The following is a 17,408-nucleotide window of genomic DNA, read 5'->3' as shown; positions in this document are numbered from 1 at the left end:
AAATGAACAGTTTTTCAAAACAGTTCTAGCATCCTTACCTTCTGCGAAGTTCATTCCTGGTTGAACCCTTTAAGCGGATGACTCAAAACTATTTGGTGTATCCAACAAATCATCAATACAATTTGACCTTGATCACATAAGGACATGGACAGACAGGTGGATTCTCTCTTTTAATATTGTGTCACCATTAATTTGGTCACAATAATTTTCAGGACCCTCATTCCTCTCCCAATTTGCATCAGTTGTAAATATGTGGGAGTCACTATAGATAACCGTTCCAAATTATCGCCAGAGCAAATTCAAGTCTTGGACTTAATGTTAGACCAATTACTTGCCCATCACATGGAATCTTCTTGAATTGTGAGACCAGTCCTTGACTTTGAAACTTGCCTTGCTGGTCCTTTTGACAAAAGTGATATACAACTGATTGAAAGTGTGCAAATGAGGGCTATCTCTGGACTTTGCAAGAAACTATATACTAAACTTGCTACTGAACACATAAATATGTTGACTTCCCTATGAACACAAGTTCTTTACTCAGTTACCTAAGAAGTCACTCTAAGAAGCTCCATATGCTTAGGATTAACTGCAGAAATAGTTAAGAATTTTAGCCAATGGGTATATCAGAAATGGATGCTGTGAAATTTTGTCTACTCTAAACTGCAGAAGAATGCTCCCCTTGATCATGCCTCTCTTTGGTCACTTGACCAATTGGTCAAATTGACCAATTTGGATTTGACCAATTGGGCTTAAATTGCCTCTATCCTAGCACACTCCTAGTCAAAAAAATCTGTCACTGGGCCATGTCACTGACTTTTTTTTACATTCTGTGTAAAATGTTTAAATAGTTTTCATCTCAACAACAGAGCTGAACAGATTTAGCATTATACCTTATTTTGATCCAAACTGTCAATTAAGTCCAGAAATGAACCAGTTTGAAGGATACATATACTACTCCTAAAACAACACTTGTTTGAAAATTTATTTGCAGTTAACCCAAATAGTATTCTGAGAAGAACTCATTTTAACTCTAGAAATGCTGGAAAATGATTTTTCCTTCACACATACTACATACTACCACACCTCCATGATGACAAAAATTTTCTGTCACTTCCACACAGTTCAGTCTCTAATAGAAAGTTATCACTTGGTCCTATCCAGCTCTCAATAAGGGACAGTTTTTTTTTTAGCTCTTGGATGTATCTCATCACTAATCTAATATTCCTTATATGACCCTCATACTTGTCAATGCTGAAAGAACTTCATGCCCTTTTGACTTCATGGGACACTTCTTGCTACTTTGCTCATGTGCCTTTGGAATTATTTGGCCCTTTGTTCACTTCTAAATTTTCCTCAGCCAAGATTTGTCCTATGATATTTTTATTCCTTTGCTTACTTTTGTCATTACTACTACTACTGCTACTACTAATAACTCACTGCAGCACCAAGTCGCCTAAGGCCAACACAGCTACGCACGCTCCTCGTTCAACCTAATCTATTCAAGGCCCCCCTTTTTACACCCTCCCGGGGGGTTCCAATTTTCTTTAAATCTTTATTTATGACATCATTCCAACCCAGACAAGGACGACCTGCTTTCCGTGTAGCCACAGATGGTTGGCCAAAATGGACAATCTTCGGCAATCTGTCATCCTTCATCTTCGAAATGTGGCCTAGCCTTCTCAACCTTCCTTTTATTATGGCCCTAGAAAGCGGATTGAACCGCATTTTTCGTACTACCTACTTTTTGAAATACTGTCAGTCAGCCGGGTACCCAGAACGATCCATAGGCAATTTCTCTGGAAAACATCTAGTAAATTTGCATCTGCTTTTTAGAGCGCCCATGATTCAGAGCAATATTTGACTACTCTCATCACTGTAGCTTCCAATATTCTAACCTTGGTTTACAGACTTATCTTTCTATTCTTCCAAACTTTTTTTAATCGTGAAAAAACAGCCTGATCCTTAGCTATTCTACTTTTGATATCTTCACTGCTCCCACCGTTTTTACTAATAATACTACCAAGGTAAGTGAAGCTGTCAACCTAATCAATCTTTTTGTTACCCAACCTTTTCATCTTCACTTATTCCTAGCCTTAGTGATTAAGTCTTCTTTACATTAAATTTCAAGCCTATTCTAGCACCCTGACCTCGTAAACCCCCTAAAAATTAATTCATTTTGCTCACACTTTCATCTAATATGCTTAAATCATCAGCATAATCTAAGTCCAGGAGTGTTTTTCCTCCATTTGATTCCGTGGTCTCCAATTGCCTTTCCTGTGCTCCTTAAGACGAAGTCCATCAAAATAATCCATATAAAGGGGGATAGAACACAATCCTGCTTAACTCCTGATTTAATACAAAACCAATTGCTAACCTCATTTGCTACCTTAACCGCAGCAGTATTGCTCGCGTACATAGCACATATCACTTTAATGTATTTAGCTGGTATACCATATACGGATAAGACCTTTGCTAAGCTCTTCTATTTACAGAATCGAAAGCTTGCTCCTAATCAATGAAACTGAGGACTAAAGGTGTTTGACAACAAAGGGACTTCTCAATTATTAACCTAAGAGTGAAAACTTGGTCAACACATCCTCCACAATAATATTTCTTATGACTTGCCTTTCATTACTTTTCAATTGAAGAATACTGGTATTACATTTATGAACTTGTTTTCTTTGGTTTTATCTTTACTTTTTGTTTTTATCTGGTAGTTTCTACTTTTGCAACAATTTGTACCCTTTTCATCAACTTCTTTCACCATCTCAACTGGCTTATTTATAGACAAACAAGCAGCCATCAATATATAACTCGATACCCTCAGTTTTACTCTCTTCCCCTCACTGATTACTTTCCCTGATGCAGGGCTCAGCTCCTTAGAGATCAATTTAAAGCTCACACATGAAGAATTTAAAAATTTACAACCTTAATATTTGAAATGCTGTCATATAATTTGTAATATCTGTAAAGTAGATGTTACCAAAATTCTGCCAGAATTCTAGTTTCTTATCCATTTTAGTGTTTTAGATAGGATTTGACTTTGATTTTGTTTTATAAACAAAAAGATGTGGCAATATTCAACAGCTGTGTAAAAACAGCAACACTATACCAGCTAGCTTACCAGTGTCTTGTACATATGGATTGTGTCTAAATCCTTTGTTTAAACCACTGTATAATTTTTTGGGATTAGGATACAGTGAGTCATCACGTTCTGGACACAACTGCATTGTGAGGGCATTAATAGCATGATGTAATATCATTTTGGGCAATGGTTTAAACAGGTTTCAGTAAATTGTAAACAGGAGTTAAAAATGGAATTTTTGGAACTAATCAAGTGCAGATAACAAATGTGAAAGTAATAAATTAAGGAAAACAATTTAAAGTTTTTGTTTGCAATTGCTTTCCTTTTAGAAGTTTCACCACTGAAAAATTACACAAGAAATTTCAGGAAAGTTTAATTATATCATGGTTCATTCAGTAGCTTTTACCGAATCTATAAGCTTCTACATATTTTGCATTATATCAGTTTCATTCAGCAGTTTAAAGTAGGCACACTAAATTATTTGGCAAACATGGTAGACTGTTGTTAAATTGAATTTTTTAGTTTTATATATTAAACGCGCTTGAAGTTAAAATTTTGCCATTTTAGTGGATATTACAAGCTATAGTGACAAAATCAAAATCTTTTTCCATCTAGTTAATCCTAGTTCCATCTAGTTTGCTACATGATAGACTAAATATTAAAGAAAGTAGCATCTGAAAAGAGGCAATTTAAGGTAGGCCAACAAAGTGTTTTACGGTCCAAAATGTTTTTCTAAGTACAAAACACAAGACTTTTCTTCTTTAATTATTTTGAGATGCTAATTCATAATCTTCATTCAGTGCCAGGCTCTGTAGCAGGTGGGATCAAACCCTGGGCCTTTTATTGCCAAGCAGAGATCAATCCACTATCCTACTACAGGGCACATGCACACACTAGAGATTTTAAAAATTTACAGTGTTTGTATGGATAATGTTGTCATCTAATTTAATTGCTAGAATTAAGTGTCATCAGCGAACCAACTTCTGGGAAGTTCAGATGCTTTAATTTCTTATTGGCTAATAGCTGGTTTTTAAATAAGTCCAAGGCTTGTTAAGTCCTTTTTAGATCAACATTTATCACACACAAAATCATTTTGAAATTCTTTAAATTGCTGTGGATATTTGTGATGTCTTGAAATTTTAAACATAAGCAACAAGAAGAACAATAGGAAATTCTTTCCAGAAGATAGTGGAATTTCGTATTTGAATGACTATTTTAACCCTATGTCCAAGGACTGTTCTCAGCAAAAAATAAGTATGTAAAAGAAAAGAAACTTACATTAAAATGCAACCGTTAAAACTAAAATGATTTTTTTTTTTTTTTTTTACAGTCCCAGTGTCCTTACTTCAGCAAAGTTCAACCAGTCCTGGTTGCTGCATTCATTTTTTTCAAATTGGTTTCATTACCTGTATAATTGTATCTCTTCAACAAATTCTGTGTTGTTTTTTCCCTGTACTAAAATATAACAAGAAATTGTCTTTTATGTAGTCTTCTAGCCTTTTAGAAACCAATCTGACAAAGTCCACTTCTTTTATGTTAATTTCCAATATCAAGTCATTCGATGGACTCATTACTTCATACAGTTGTAAGAGTATCTTAAAATAAAGGATTCTAGTTTGTAAAGTTCTTTTTTTCCATTTGAAAAAAACAAGGTTTCTTGTGAGTAACTTATGCTTTTTGGGTTTTGGTTGTACATTTTTATCCCCTCACTTTTGTCTTATCTGATTTTTGTTTGGTTGATTATTTCTTTTGTGTGTTTTTTGTTTACTTCACCTTTGTACTCTCTTTTTGCATGTCTGGGTTGAAAATAAACATATTAATTTCTTCAAAAAGATTCATAAAAAATAACCATAAACAACAATACAGTTACTAGAAACTTACTTGACTATCTGCCCTAAAAATGTAGTTGGGAACATGCTCCATATTCAATATGTAATCAAGTATCACAGAAACATGGACATATTTGTAGCTAGATGATTGTTGCATTAAAATCAATACCAATACCAGAAGTTCTCTATGTGCTATTGGGAGAATGATCTGTAACTCGATTTTTGTCTTTTGGTTTTGTAAATTAGCTAATTAACGCCTTCATTTTTATGCTCAGAGGAAAGATGCTAGGCAATATTTGTCTTGCATCTGACCTGGTCGGGGCTTAGGAAGTTCATCAAAGTTGATAAATAATAGAAAACTTGGCTAGTACCATCTGGGTCATAAAAGATGGATTCACTTTCTATTGATATTCATGCTTAGCAATTGCCTTGGAAAGAAGAAACAATAGTCCTAAAAATAAGGCTGTCTGAAATTTGCTCTATTATCTCTTCATTTTAGCAAACGTGGAATTGCCTAAATTGATGTATTTGGTCTTTTAAGCCATCTATAATATAGTGTGCTTTTAGGTTGTGTTTCGGTATGTAATACAGTAAAACTCTGCTTAATTTTATTAGGCGTTCGGTTATTTGATTTTAATAGTGAATTATATTATCAAACCTGATCACACAATAAAATCTAAACATAAGTAGAATTAATCTGTTTTTGTAAAAAAGAAAAGAATTAAGATTACAAGTCCAAAAAACGCTAAAGCTCCTTCTTAAAAAAAAATAGAAGACTGAAATGATGGTTTTAGTGCTATTTGCTAATGGGTGTTCTAATTTATTTACGTGGCAAGACATTCAAATATTAATGTAAATTATAAGCCAAGCTATACACAAATAGCTGGTTTTAACGAGAGGTTCAGAAGAAAACCATTAGGGGTGCTAGGCATTGCTATTAAGAATCTCTGTAAAAAAGGACATATGCTGCATTTCTACAAGGTTGAATATTACTTTTCAAAGCAAAAAATAAATTAAAGAAGTTTGACTTGGGGTGGGTGCTACAGATTTTATTTGTATCTAATGGTATTTTTCCTTATTTTAGCAAACCCCTTAACTTACTAGCCAGATAACCTAATGCAGAAGTTCTTTATTAAATTTGTGTTAATCAAAACTCCTGTCTTGTTGAATGACCCTTATTCCTATCTATAATGTGCATTAATTAATCATCCTTTAATCAACCATTGTTCAGGTTGGAACCTTTAGATATTTCGAATTTTTTTTTTGTTAACAGAATCTGTTCTTTTTTTTTAAATCAATTATTTTATTGGTGGTTTGATTAAGTGAAGGTATCTCTTTTAGAAAATTGAGAATCCAAGCCATAAAAGAATTAAAATGGATGCTTCAAACGGGCCAGATATTATTGAGGAAGCATATATAAGCAAGCAAACAATTATAAGCACAGGCAATGCACTTTAATAAGCAGAGCTTCAAGTACAGCTATTCAGTATTCTGAATCCTCCTTCTTTTGTTGATAACATCAAAGGTTGAGCCTGGTGGGTGGCTTTGTAATTTGCCCAGAATGCGTGGTGCCAGGTAGCAACTGTCTTGGTTGTTGGGTTAGGTACAAAGGGGATCATGAAGGAGACTCTGCAGTGGCAGCATCTGCTTGTGGGGTAGCAAATCTTTTGGCAGGTGCAGTTGTAGTATGAAGTGGTGTTGGGAAATTTGTGGGACTTGATGGGATGCTATGTGGATGTTCAATTCGTATTTGGGCTCAAGGAGATACATGGGGTTGATCTCCAGGTATACTGGGTCCCGGGGACATTGCTTCAAAATACGGCTCAATGGACATATTTTGGTTTCTCTCTCTTATTTGTTGCCTGTTCTGTCTGTAGACCTTTTCATTCTCTGTTTGAAGAATGTAGGATTGTGGCACATATTTGTGTTTTTCTAGTATCAGTGCTTTCTGCCACCTTGCATTGTGGTCAAGCTTCACCCACACAGTCTGATCCTTGAGCAGTGGTTTTAGGTCCTTTGAGTGTCTATTATATGACTCCGTTTGTAGTTTCTGTTGTCTTTCTCTGGCTTGTTGGAAAGATGAGGATGGGAAGACCTTGGAATTTAAGTGTCTGGGAAGAATGGGTAAGACAGATCTGAGTTGTCAGCTCATCAGCAACTGTGCTGGTGAGGCTAGCCCATTGACTGGTGTGTTATGGTACCCCAGCATGGCTAAGTATGGATTGGACTGGTGTTCTGTGGCTTTGGACATGATCCTTTTTGCTGTCTGTACTGCTTTTTTGCTAAATCCATCTGACTGTGGATAGTTTGGGCTTGACGTTTTGTGGTCAATGCTCCATTTGTCTACAAAATCTCTGAATTCCTTTGATGAGAACTGAGTCCTGTTGTCTGACATCAGTGTTTTTGGGATTCCGTGTCTCGCGAATTGGGCTTTCAGTTTGGTGATCACTTGCTGTGATGTGCTAGTTGTTAGCTTATCAACTTCTATGAACCTGCTGTAATAGTCAGCAGTGACTAAATACTGAACTCCCATGAAGTCAAAGATATCCATTCCAACCTGTTCATATGGATGTTTGGGGATTTGAGATGTCATCATACTCTCTTTGACTTGGTTTTGTGCCATAATACAACAAGTACTGCAGCTGCCAATCATGTTCTCAATATCTTTTGTAATGTTTAGCCAGAACACTACCATCCTGGCTCATTCTTTGGTTTTGACCATTCCTAGATGGGAAGCATGTAGTTGGTTTAAAATATCATTCTGTGGTGTTTCTGGGGTTATGATTTTGTTGCCCTTCAGAATCAAAAAAATATGATTTTTAGAAATCATATTTTAGAAAATTGATCAAATCAATCTCTTTTAGAAAATTGAGAATCCAAGCCATAAAAGAATTAAAATGGATGCTTCAAACGGGCCAGATATTATTGAGGAAGTCAATTTAGATGATGAAAACGACATTGTCATAATTCCTTCTGAAGAATGTGAAGTTATGGAAATAACAGATACTGAAGATAATGATCTAGATAATGCAGATGATATAGTTGAAATCACCCCTAGTTCTGAAGAGTAAGCCTTTTTTTTTTTCTTTTTTTTTTTCATTAAACCTTATCTGGTGAGCTATGCTTTATAGCGCTTTATGATTAGTTTACTTATTTATCTATTTAATAGCTAGGCTACTGGGTAGCCTAATTATATACAATACCATAACTCGACTTACATATTAGGTACAATTACAGGGTAGGTTTTGGAAAAACTAAAACCAAGTCTAGCGTTTTGTTTTATCATCCCAGAAATGTATCTGTCAAAGTTCCATATTTCTTCGAAATGTGCGCCTATATGTAATTTATATGTGGAGATATTTATTGATATTTATAATATTTATTGATATCTGGTCAAATTTTGTTATTGTTTCGTCGGTTTGGACTTCCCTTTCTACCTGAGCAATAGGTTCCCTGACATTTTCAAATTTCTGTGACAGTATTAATCTAACAAGCTTTTTAGATAACCGCTGTGTAAATGTATGTAAGTGTACTTTCTGTATGGTTTCATCAGCTCGGCTCTTATGTATTACAAGAAACATTGCTGAGAGTATAATATAGAAATGTTACTAGAGACAAAGATAATGTCAACAGCGGAAAAGAGAAAATGCATGTAAGATCTGGAGATACGAGTCGTAGGGCTATGGAGCGCAAAGAGCGAATTTTCCGCGAATTTTGACAACCAGCCCAATAGCTTCAGGTCCGTAATGGTCTGGAACGCCAAGTATTATGGACATTTACCACCTCCTCCTGCTGAGAATATCAGTGCAAACAGGGATTGGTCAAAATATGCAGAAACAGCTATAGGCCCAGATTGGAGCAAAGACTCAAAGCCTTGTTTTTTCTAAAATTCGGGGCTTACCGTATATGCTTTATTCCCCAACCGCGATTTTGGGCTCACGACACATCCCCTATGCCATCAGAGAATTGGGTGCTTCAAAATGCCCTGGGTCTCCTATATTCTTCTTTTCTAACCGACTATGCGTTTCATAACTGCACAGTTTCAAACTTTGCAGTTAGATTTTTATTTGTCTTTTATTTTAGTATTTATTACAATTCAGTCTTTTGCTTGAATCATAATAAAGTCATTTAAGTCCTATAACAATTCAAACGTCAAATATACTATCTTTTAATTTACCTCACTGCTTTACTGAATATATTCAAAGTTCCATTTGGGCTAATAGCTCAACAACTTTAAGATGGATCGGTGACATACATGTTTTTTGTCTCCACATCTCCTCCCTTGAAACACGGAGCATTTAGCCCCCCCCCCCCTATTTCCTTCCCCCAGCACTCAAACTTTTTAGGTCAATCAGTACCTGTTGCTCCCAAGACGTCGACAGATATGTCATTTTGATAATCTGGATAAATGTTTCTTTTGGTTTGCCTCTGCCCTGCCTTTCAAGTCAAAGCTATGCAGATATAATATTTTGATGGTCTGGATACACATATTTTCTTTTGTTTAACATCGGTATTCTATTGGGAGTATATCCTAGTCCAACAGGTGCTGATGGTACTAAAAATTCTAAACAAAATAGAGACCAAATCCAAAGATTCTTACCCTCGGTTTCTTCCCCAGACTCAAGATTTGACATCAACTCGTCCCTCTCCAACACTTCTTGGAAGTTTATGCGTCCCAAAGTCACCCCAAGGATGCTGCAGACCGCTATATTGGTCACCTGGTAACACATGATGGCTTTTGATTTGCCTTGCTACTTAATTGCAAATAGGTCATAGGTCCCACATGGGATTATACTGCAAATAACGTTTTGGTGGAAGAATAAGGGACATTTTTAGGCCTCCCCCCCCCTAGTCAAAACTTGAGGTATGCTTGGCCCCGACATTCTTCTGATTTTAAAATTTGATACTCTTGGGTGCTCCAAAGATTTTGCTGATACTATTTTCATAACCTCGTACCATGTATTGTTTTTGGATTGGCGAAAAAATCCGATTCCCATGGGGACTTCTGGTTCAAAAATGTTGAGATGGATTGGAGACAGTAAGTTTAGCCCCTTCAAAAAATGTGAAGCCCCCCCCCCCTCAACACAACTTGGAAGTTCGAACTGTATCCCCCAAGCCGTTCCCAAGGTATTGATGATATGCTATTTGGTTAACCTGAATGAGTATAATATCTTTAGACTTACCTCAGCCCCCTTCCGCAAGTCAAAATTTGAGACCGACCTGGCCTTGCAACACTTCCTGAAAGTTTCAAGTCGATCTCTAAAGGTATTCTTGATTTTTTGCGGATTCCCCAGTTTTTTAACTTGGACAAATATTGTCTTCAGTTTCGATTACCGCTTCACCATGAACAGATTCTAACCCAGTTAGGCTTAAAGTGCCAAAACTTTCATACAGATAAAAAAACATGTTTAGTCCTTGTCTACCCTCTCCTCGAAGGTGAAGTTTGAGGTTTAAATACCCCTTTCGCTGCGAGTTTCAACTTCATGCCCCAAACTGTGTCATAAATATGGTAGATATGCTATTTTGATGACCTGGATGTACATAGTGTCATTTGGTTTAACTCTCCTTCCCAAGTAAAAATTTAAAGTTCAATTCCCCTCCCCCCTCCTCAACACTAACTGACAGTTTCAACTTGTTGTATCTTATTGTACCTTTGCCAAACTCTGGGAATCTTGGCCTAGCAGACAAACCCTAAGAGCTTTTCTGTTAATCCTGTCTCTGACCAATGGCTAACTTTCATGTTTAGTACCATTGCCCTGAGTCTTAGGGAATTATGTTAACTTTGGAGGCATACTTAATAGACGTTTCAACATTTCTGAACACCATGACTATCTCTAAATTAGGACCGAAGGTCATAGGACTTACGGGGGAGAGGGCTGAGTAGCAGAAAAAGGCACAGAGCAGAAACTGGTTGCCATCAAATCATTTTCCACCCTTTAAAGGTACATCAGAATTATATCTAAAACTGAACGGGCCCCTTCGAAGTTTCTATGACCATCCTACCCTAAGAAGTCGTCGGGGAAAAAAGAATCTGCTCGGTTGTTTGTTGGCCCATTTGGGAGGGAATCCATATTTTGTTCTATTTTTCCTTCTGCAATCCCCCCCCCCTAGCCCGAAGGCTTAAGGATACAATTTTAAAGTCGATCACAACAAATATTTTTTTAGCTTTTTCGACCCTTTATTGGAGGGGGGGGGTGCCTTATATTCTCTTTTTAATGTTAGGGTCCTCAAAGCCCTCAGAAGCGGTTTTAGGGGAGCATAGGGGGCACTTCCCCTGGACGCAAAAATTTAAGGGGCTCAAACTTTCAAATGAATAATAAGTCACAATAGTTATGCAATTTTTGACATTTTATTTTAATTAAAATAAAGTAATTAAATCGCAGTTTGCAGTACGTATAAGCAAATTGAAGCCCATATTTTCATCACCATTCCTTGAAAATAAAAGTAAGTAGACCGAATTTAATTAATTTTAATACTTTTGTGATGTTTTGTGTTCAAATTTTGTTAATTAATGAAAATTCTGTTAAACATTGGCCTGATAATTTTTGGGAGATAGATGAGGGGGCGCCAATCAAGATTTTGCCCTGGGTGCAAGAGAGGCCAGAACTTCCATTGAAGGCCCATGCTCTTCCGGCTGTAAATTTCAAGCTGTTCTGGAAGGAACCAATTTTTTGGTCCATTTTCGGGTGCCCATACGACTTCTCCCTTGCAAAATGTTTCACCCTTTTAATCCAGAGAACGATCCTCGAAATTTTTAAGCAGAGCGAAGTTGCTCCTGTATTTTTTTTTTCAAGGCCACTTTGCATAGAAAGAGAGGTCGTAGAAACGCAAGAAGATCAAACTTGAGGAAGTCATACATTTTGTTGGGAGGGAGATGGTGTTAAAAGGTTTTGAAATGAGCCAATAACCTTTTGTTCCTGATTAGTTGTGTTTCCAGAGGGCGTTTGTGGATTATTCGCTAGACCCAAGAGTGCATCTGGAAACTACACACGTACGTGAGCATATCAAAAGACGCTATGTGTACCTGATCTTTCAAATTATTTGCAATATCTCGGGAACAGCTTAATGATCGAGTTAACCTTTGAGGGAATATTGAATAGGTGGTATGGGTTCACGGAAGTTTAAATTTTGTTTCGAAGAGGGGGAGGGGCAGAGGAAACCGAAAACCATTATTTATATCCGGCTCATTGAAATACCGTGTCTGCAATATTTTTGAAACTGCTTGGGGGATAGAGATGACAATTTTAGGTGCTGTTCATTCCTGAGATACATTTGTTCAACCTGGTAGCACTAAGTGCCTTTTGATCAGTCTCACTGCTTAATCGTGCATAATTATAAATCCCGTTTGATTTTTGAGTGCAAAGACATTATTTATGGAAGGATTGGAGTAAAAAAGATGTAATCCATTTGTAATCCATGTTGGAAAGGAAGGGGAAGGGTTGGGCGTTGGGCAAGTAAATTAAAATTTAGTTCTGCGTTGAGACGGGAATGGATTACATCTTTTTTACCCCAATCCTTGCATAATTAATGTTTTTGCACCCTAAACTCAAACGGGATTTATAATTATGCAAATAAGTACTATTATCTGTCTCCTTCTCTTCTAACGGCTTTCTTCTAAACGGCTTCAGTGTCATTTGTACTTCACTGAAAACGTTTGTATTTAGAACTGGCGTGGTTATTGTTCGTGAACATATCAATAGCAACAGCAGAACAAATAAAATTATGAAAATAAAAAGAACTAATGAAAGCAGACTCAACGTTCATGATATTCATTCCTGGAAGTCTCTGGGGTTTTTGATATCGTAATGTAGAAAGAAAAAACATATTTTGTTTTCAGTAAAGTGTAAATGAAGATCTGGCCTTTAAAAGGATTAGGGGATAAGCCCTATTCCTGTTTGTCTTGACAAGTTTGAATTAATTAATCATTGCAATTTTTGTTCGTTTCAGTTCTCATTGATTCATTCATTAATGGTATTGAAAGTCGTTATTATGTGGCTTTATTAAAGCTTGTCTTTGGTTTAATACAGTCCTATGCCTTTCCTCGAAAACTTCTTTCTTGATTTTTTTTTTTAATTTGTGTATTTTTTCAACACGACCTATGTTCAAATAATTAGGAATATGCATAATTTAAAAAGAATAGAATTTCGTCCATTCATTTTTCTAGTGCTAATGCTGCCAAATTTTAAATGTAACCACGTTCTATTTGTTGGTATTACGTCACTCAGGTGAATGCCAAGGTAAATGAGCGTCTAAGATTCTCCTCCCAGATTTGATCAATGATCCGTAGAAGAAAAGAAACCAGTATTTAGTGTGAATCATAGTTTCTTTGTGACAGCATATTTGTGATACTCCGCGTTTTCTGGTAGTTTTTGATTGCCATCGTGTTGATTCAAGTCATTTAGAACAGTTTTTTTTGTGTTGATTTATTTAAAAACTAAAAATTTTCCAAAACAAAAGTTGTTCAAGGAAAAGTAAAGAGCTAAAGACAAGATGTCTTTGTAAACAAAGACGAGCATTAATAGAGTCATGTAACAAAGAAATTAGTGTCATTGAATAAATGAAACCCAAAACGAAGACTGCATCGCAGCATTTTTCGTAATTTAGCTTTGATTTGACACTTTCATCTATTTTATATATCTAGTTTAAATTAATTCGTTGACTAATATTCACTGAACATGTCATTAATTTTTTTCTTTTTTGCTCAGTTTGGAGCCTCTTGTGTGGTTTGGAGTACTCGAGTGGTACCAAGACCCAATCCTAAAATGAACTTCACTATATGAAAAGTATGTCGTTATAATTATCAAATATCATTGTTAAATTTTAAACAAGTGTTTTGTAATCTTGTTTGAGGTTCAGGGGCATATCGGGATAACATAGTAGGCGTTTGAGGACCAAGCAGTATCAGACACGTAAGCACGATTTTTTTCTCTGGGGGGTTTGAGGCTCATTCGCGAAAGTAACCGACAAGTATATTATACAAATATATTTTTGGTACTTATGTATTGTAGGGGCAATATTAAAGTTCTTAATCCATTGACGCACGATAGAACCGGTTTCATTTGTTAGTTTCTTTCAGCGTAGCGTGAGACAAGACAATTGACAGAATAAATGGGAAATATATGATTCAGGCTATATATTTGCATATTAGAGGGTTGGGGTCACAGCTGTATCAAGGGTTAGGGGGTTTGAAGTCTCCCCCCCCCCGAAATGTTTGTCTGATTCGTAAAAACGTAATAAAAATGATATAAACGAATATTTGATTCGTTTTTTGTACCCCTCTGAAAACAAATTATTTTGTAAAACCCTCAAAAAAAAAATCCTTGATACGGCCTTGGGTGGGGGTGAAGTATTTGAATATTATGGAATTAGAAACCAATTCTTACTTCTTAATATGCGGAATAAGTACCATATTTTCATTAAATTATGGGAAAGAACAATGAAATTATAGGCGATCGTGGTGGCCCGACAGGGAGACCGCTACCCTCCTATGTACATCTAGGAGCGTTACGTGTACTGCACACTTTTGCCACGCTTAGCACAAACCTCAAGACGCTTGATACACTCCCCAAAATGCTTGGTACAGTTCCGCCGCGCTTGAGACGTGCTACTTAGTGTACACGATTTTTTAAAGAAGAGCAACCCCTCGTTATACATATACGTATATCATAGACTGGATATATGTAGAATAGCCTTAGGAAAGCAAACTAAACTGATATGGAAAATATTATAGTCAAGCAGGGAATAGTTTACTTAGTAAAGAGCACCGTGTCTGTAATGTCTTCCCGACCATTTTGAATAGAACGTCAAAAACGGTTGATCGCAGAATGGAAGTCCAAGTCCCATGAATGATGGACAAATGGGTATGAAGGGTAGCTACCCCCTCCCCCCTCTTTTAGTTTTTAACCCTGGCCATTGCCGTTCTCCTTATGGCACCGGATTGATAATGTTTAGCAGGCATTTATCTCAGATAAATAAAAAAAAAACTTGAAATTTACCTTTAGGGGGGGGGGCATAGCCAACGGAGACCTAGTGACTAGGGCCTCTTGCTTTTTAAAGTCGTGACATAAATGACTGTCAAGAGGATTAATGAAAAAAGCTCTGTTTTATTGTCACAAAAACAAAGAAAATCAGATGTCACAAACTCTAAAAGCCAGATTTATTTCTCCTTTTTAATGTCTGTTAATGGGGGGTTCCATTCACTCTGTTACTGTTTACGGGTTTATGCGTTTGTCCCCTCCCCTCTCCCATGGAAAAACTTAAAAAATGCTATTGTTATGGAAAATCCTCAAGATATTCCCCTCTCCCTTCAGAAAATTCCACACTGAAATTGTCTGTATGGTTCCCTAGTAATGGACAAATTACAAAACTTAAACAGGTACTTAAACTTCTGCAATGGGGTTCTCTGATTGTTTTGTAGCTAGGAACAGAGGGAGTTACTTCAAAGAGTCCATTTTAAAGCCAAAACTTTTCAGCTCTCATTGAGCCTTTGGATACTAAGAGAGAAATGAGAAGAAGATGGAGGTAGAAATTGTTTTATAATTCCCAGGCAGTTCTAGTTTTTTTTTTATGAGTCGAAAGTGGTTAAATACTCAAGGGGTATTTTTCAGGTGGAGATTTTTCATGGGAAGGCATTTTCTAGTGGGGTATTTTCCTTGAGGTGGTATTTCCTGGAGGTATTTTCCACAGAAGGTGCTTTTCCCGTGGGTGCTGGTTGCCCTCTAATCACTTTTGACTTATTAAAAGGGCACTAAAACTTTCAATTTCCAGTCGAATAATAAAACATGATCACCAAAAAACCCCACAGTCATCGGGGCAATGGCTGTAGTTTATTGCAAGTTACCCATTACCAATTAAAGGCTTTTATAGAAGGGATGGTCGTTAAAACTATGGAGAAGGCTCGTTTTTGAGTTCATTTTTTGAAGAATCAAAGGTAATCATAGGACAATCAGCATCACCTTCTTAACCGCCATTTTCCCTCCAGATGTAGGCCTATCCGATCAAAAAAAAAAAAAAACACATTAAAAAAAATTGTATAGAAGTCAAATAGTCATGCCTTTGGGTTTAACAATCCCACCAGCAGCTCCCGGAGCAAGGGCTGTAAGTTAAGCTAGTTGCTCACTGTTAACATATAAGGTTTTCATGAAAAAGATTTTTGTATAAACTTAGGGGGGGTGCTCATTCGATTAAAAATCAAAGTTCCAGTGCACTTTTTAAGAGTTAAAAGTGATCGAAGGTTCTCCACCCCACCCTCTTTTTTTCCTTAAATGCATCTGATCGATAACTTTGAGATGATAATGTTATTTAAACAGTTCATAGGTTAAATAACTGTGCCCCCAGGATTCACAACCCCTAGCCCCTGGTACAAGGACTGTAAGTTATGTAAGTTGCCTATTATTAACATACAAGGTATTTTTTTTATCAAGAAAAGATGGTACGTTTAATCCTATATATACGAATAACGAATGAACTCTCTTTATTAACTACTAAATTACAAAAACTATAAATACACACAACCGCCCGGGGGAAGGCTCAAACAGCCTGATGTTGGACGGCTGCAATCCTCTGATTCTTAACCTAATTTAATAAAAAAAAAAAATTAAAGAAGGACAAAAACACTCTCTTAATTACCCCTTAATACCAGAACATACATAAATAAAGGCTAACAATAATAATAAAAAAAATATCTCCCCACTCCTAATAAATGTTTTTTTTTTTAATTTTACTTTAAACGACCCAATATGTTCCGCCTTCCTAATGCCAGCTGGGATATCATTCCAAATAGCCGGAGCTAAATACCTAATTCCGAAAGCTGCACTGTGGTGTCTCGGTACTCAACAATAAAATTATCTGCTTCTCTAGTCTCATAGTGAACGATTTACTCGAAAAAAAACTGGTAAAAACTGGAGGACATACATCATTGCAACATCGATACGCAAAAACAGCAGCTTGATAATGTCGAATCTGACCTATGTTAAGCACTCGTAATTTCTTAAAACATGACGCGATATCATTCACATATTCTACATAATTACCAAGAAGGCGTACTGTTTTATTTTGTAGGATCTACACTCATTTAAAATTTGCATAGAAATTACTAGACCAAAGGACACAACCATAAGAAAATATATAAAAACAGGCATGGAGCATTAAGATCAAACCTTGGGAAATGTCAAGAAGAATGCCAAACACAATCATAAAACATTTTTTCCTTTATTGGTTTTGAAAAGGGATTACCAGCAATAATGGGGGATGGTATCAGCCGTCACATCGTTCGGAAAATGAATAGGAGCATCTAAAGCTAAATCAAGAGGTACTTGTGCATCCAGTTTTACAAGACGACGTATCTGTAATGTGTCGAGAAAAGTTGAGAGTATAAACCTGAGGATATGAAGTTGAAACTTGCAGGGCAATTTGAAGGAATGTTGAAAAAAAAGGCTGGAGTGCAACCAGTCCTCCTCCCATATCCTTCTTAGCTGCAATCTCCTCAAAGATAT

General features: G+C 36.4%; 1 protein-coding gene across 6 annotated transcripts in view; it reads left to right on the top strand.

Annotated features, from left to right (window-relative positions):
* The window catches only part of LOC136040925 (dnaJ homolog subfamily C member 7-like), a 102,178-nt gene that overhangs the window by 20,360 nt on the left and 64,410 nt on the right, over positions 1-17,408 (top strand). For 2 of the 6 annotated variants that reach the window (XM_065725349.1, XM_065725350.1), the window contains exon 2: positions 7,779-7,981. In XM_065725349.1, the coding sequence (XP_065581421.1) occupies positions 7,779-7,981 (203 nt within the window). Of the gene's footprint in view, positions 1-7,778; positions 7,982-13,203; positions 13,277-17,408 lie in introns of those variants that run through there. The other 4 variants (XM_065725347.1, XM_065725345.1, XM_065725346.1 and 1 more) reach the window with 3 other exon arrangements.

The sequence above is a fragment of the Artemia franciscana genome, chromosome 21, assembly GCF_032884065.1.
Source record: "Artemia franciscana chromosome 21, ASM3288406v1, whole genome shotgun sequence".
Taxonomy (NCBI): Eukaryota; Metazoa; Arthropoda; class Branchiopoda; order Anostraca; family Artemiidae; genus Artemia; species Artemia franciscana.
This window is presented reverse-complemented; position numbering and strand designations above follow the sequence as displayed.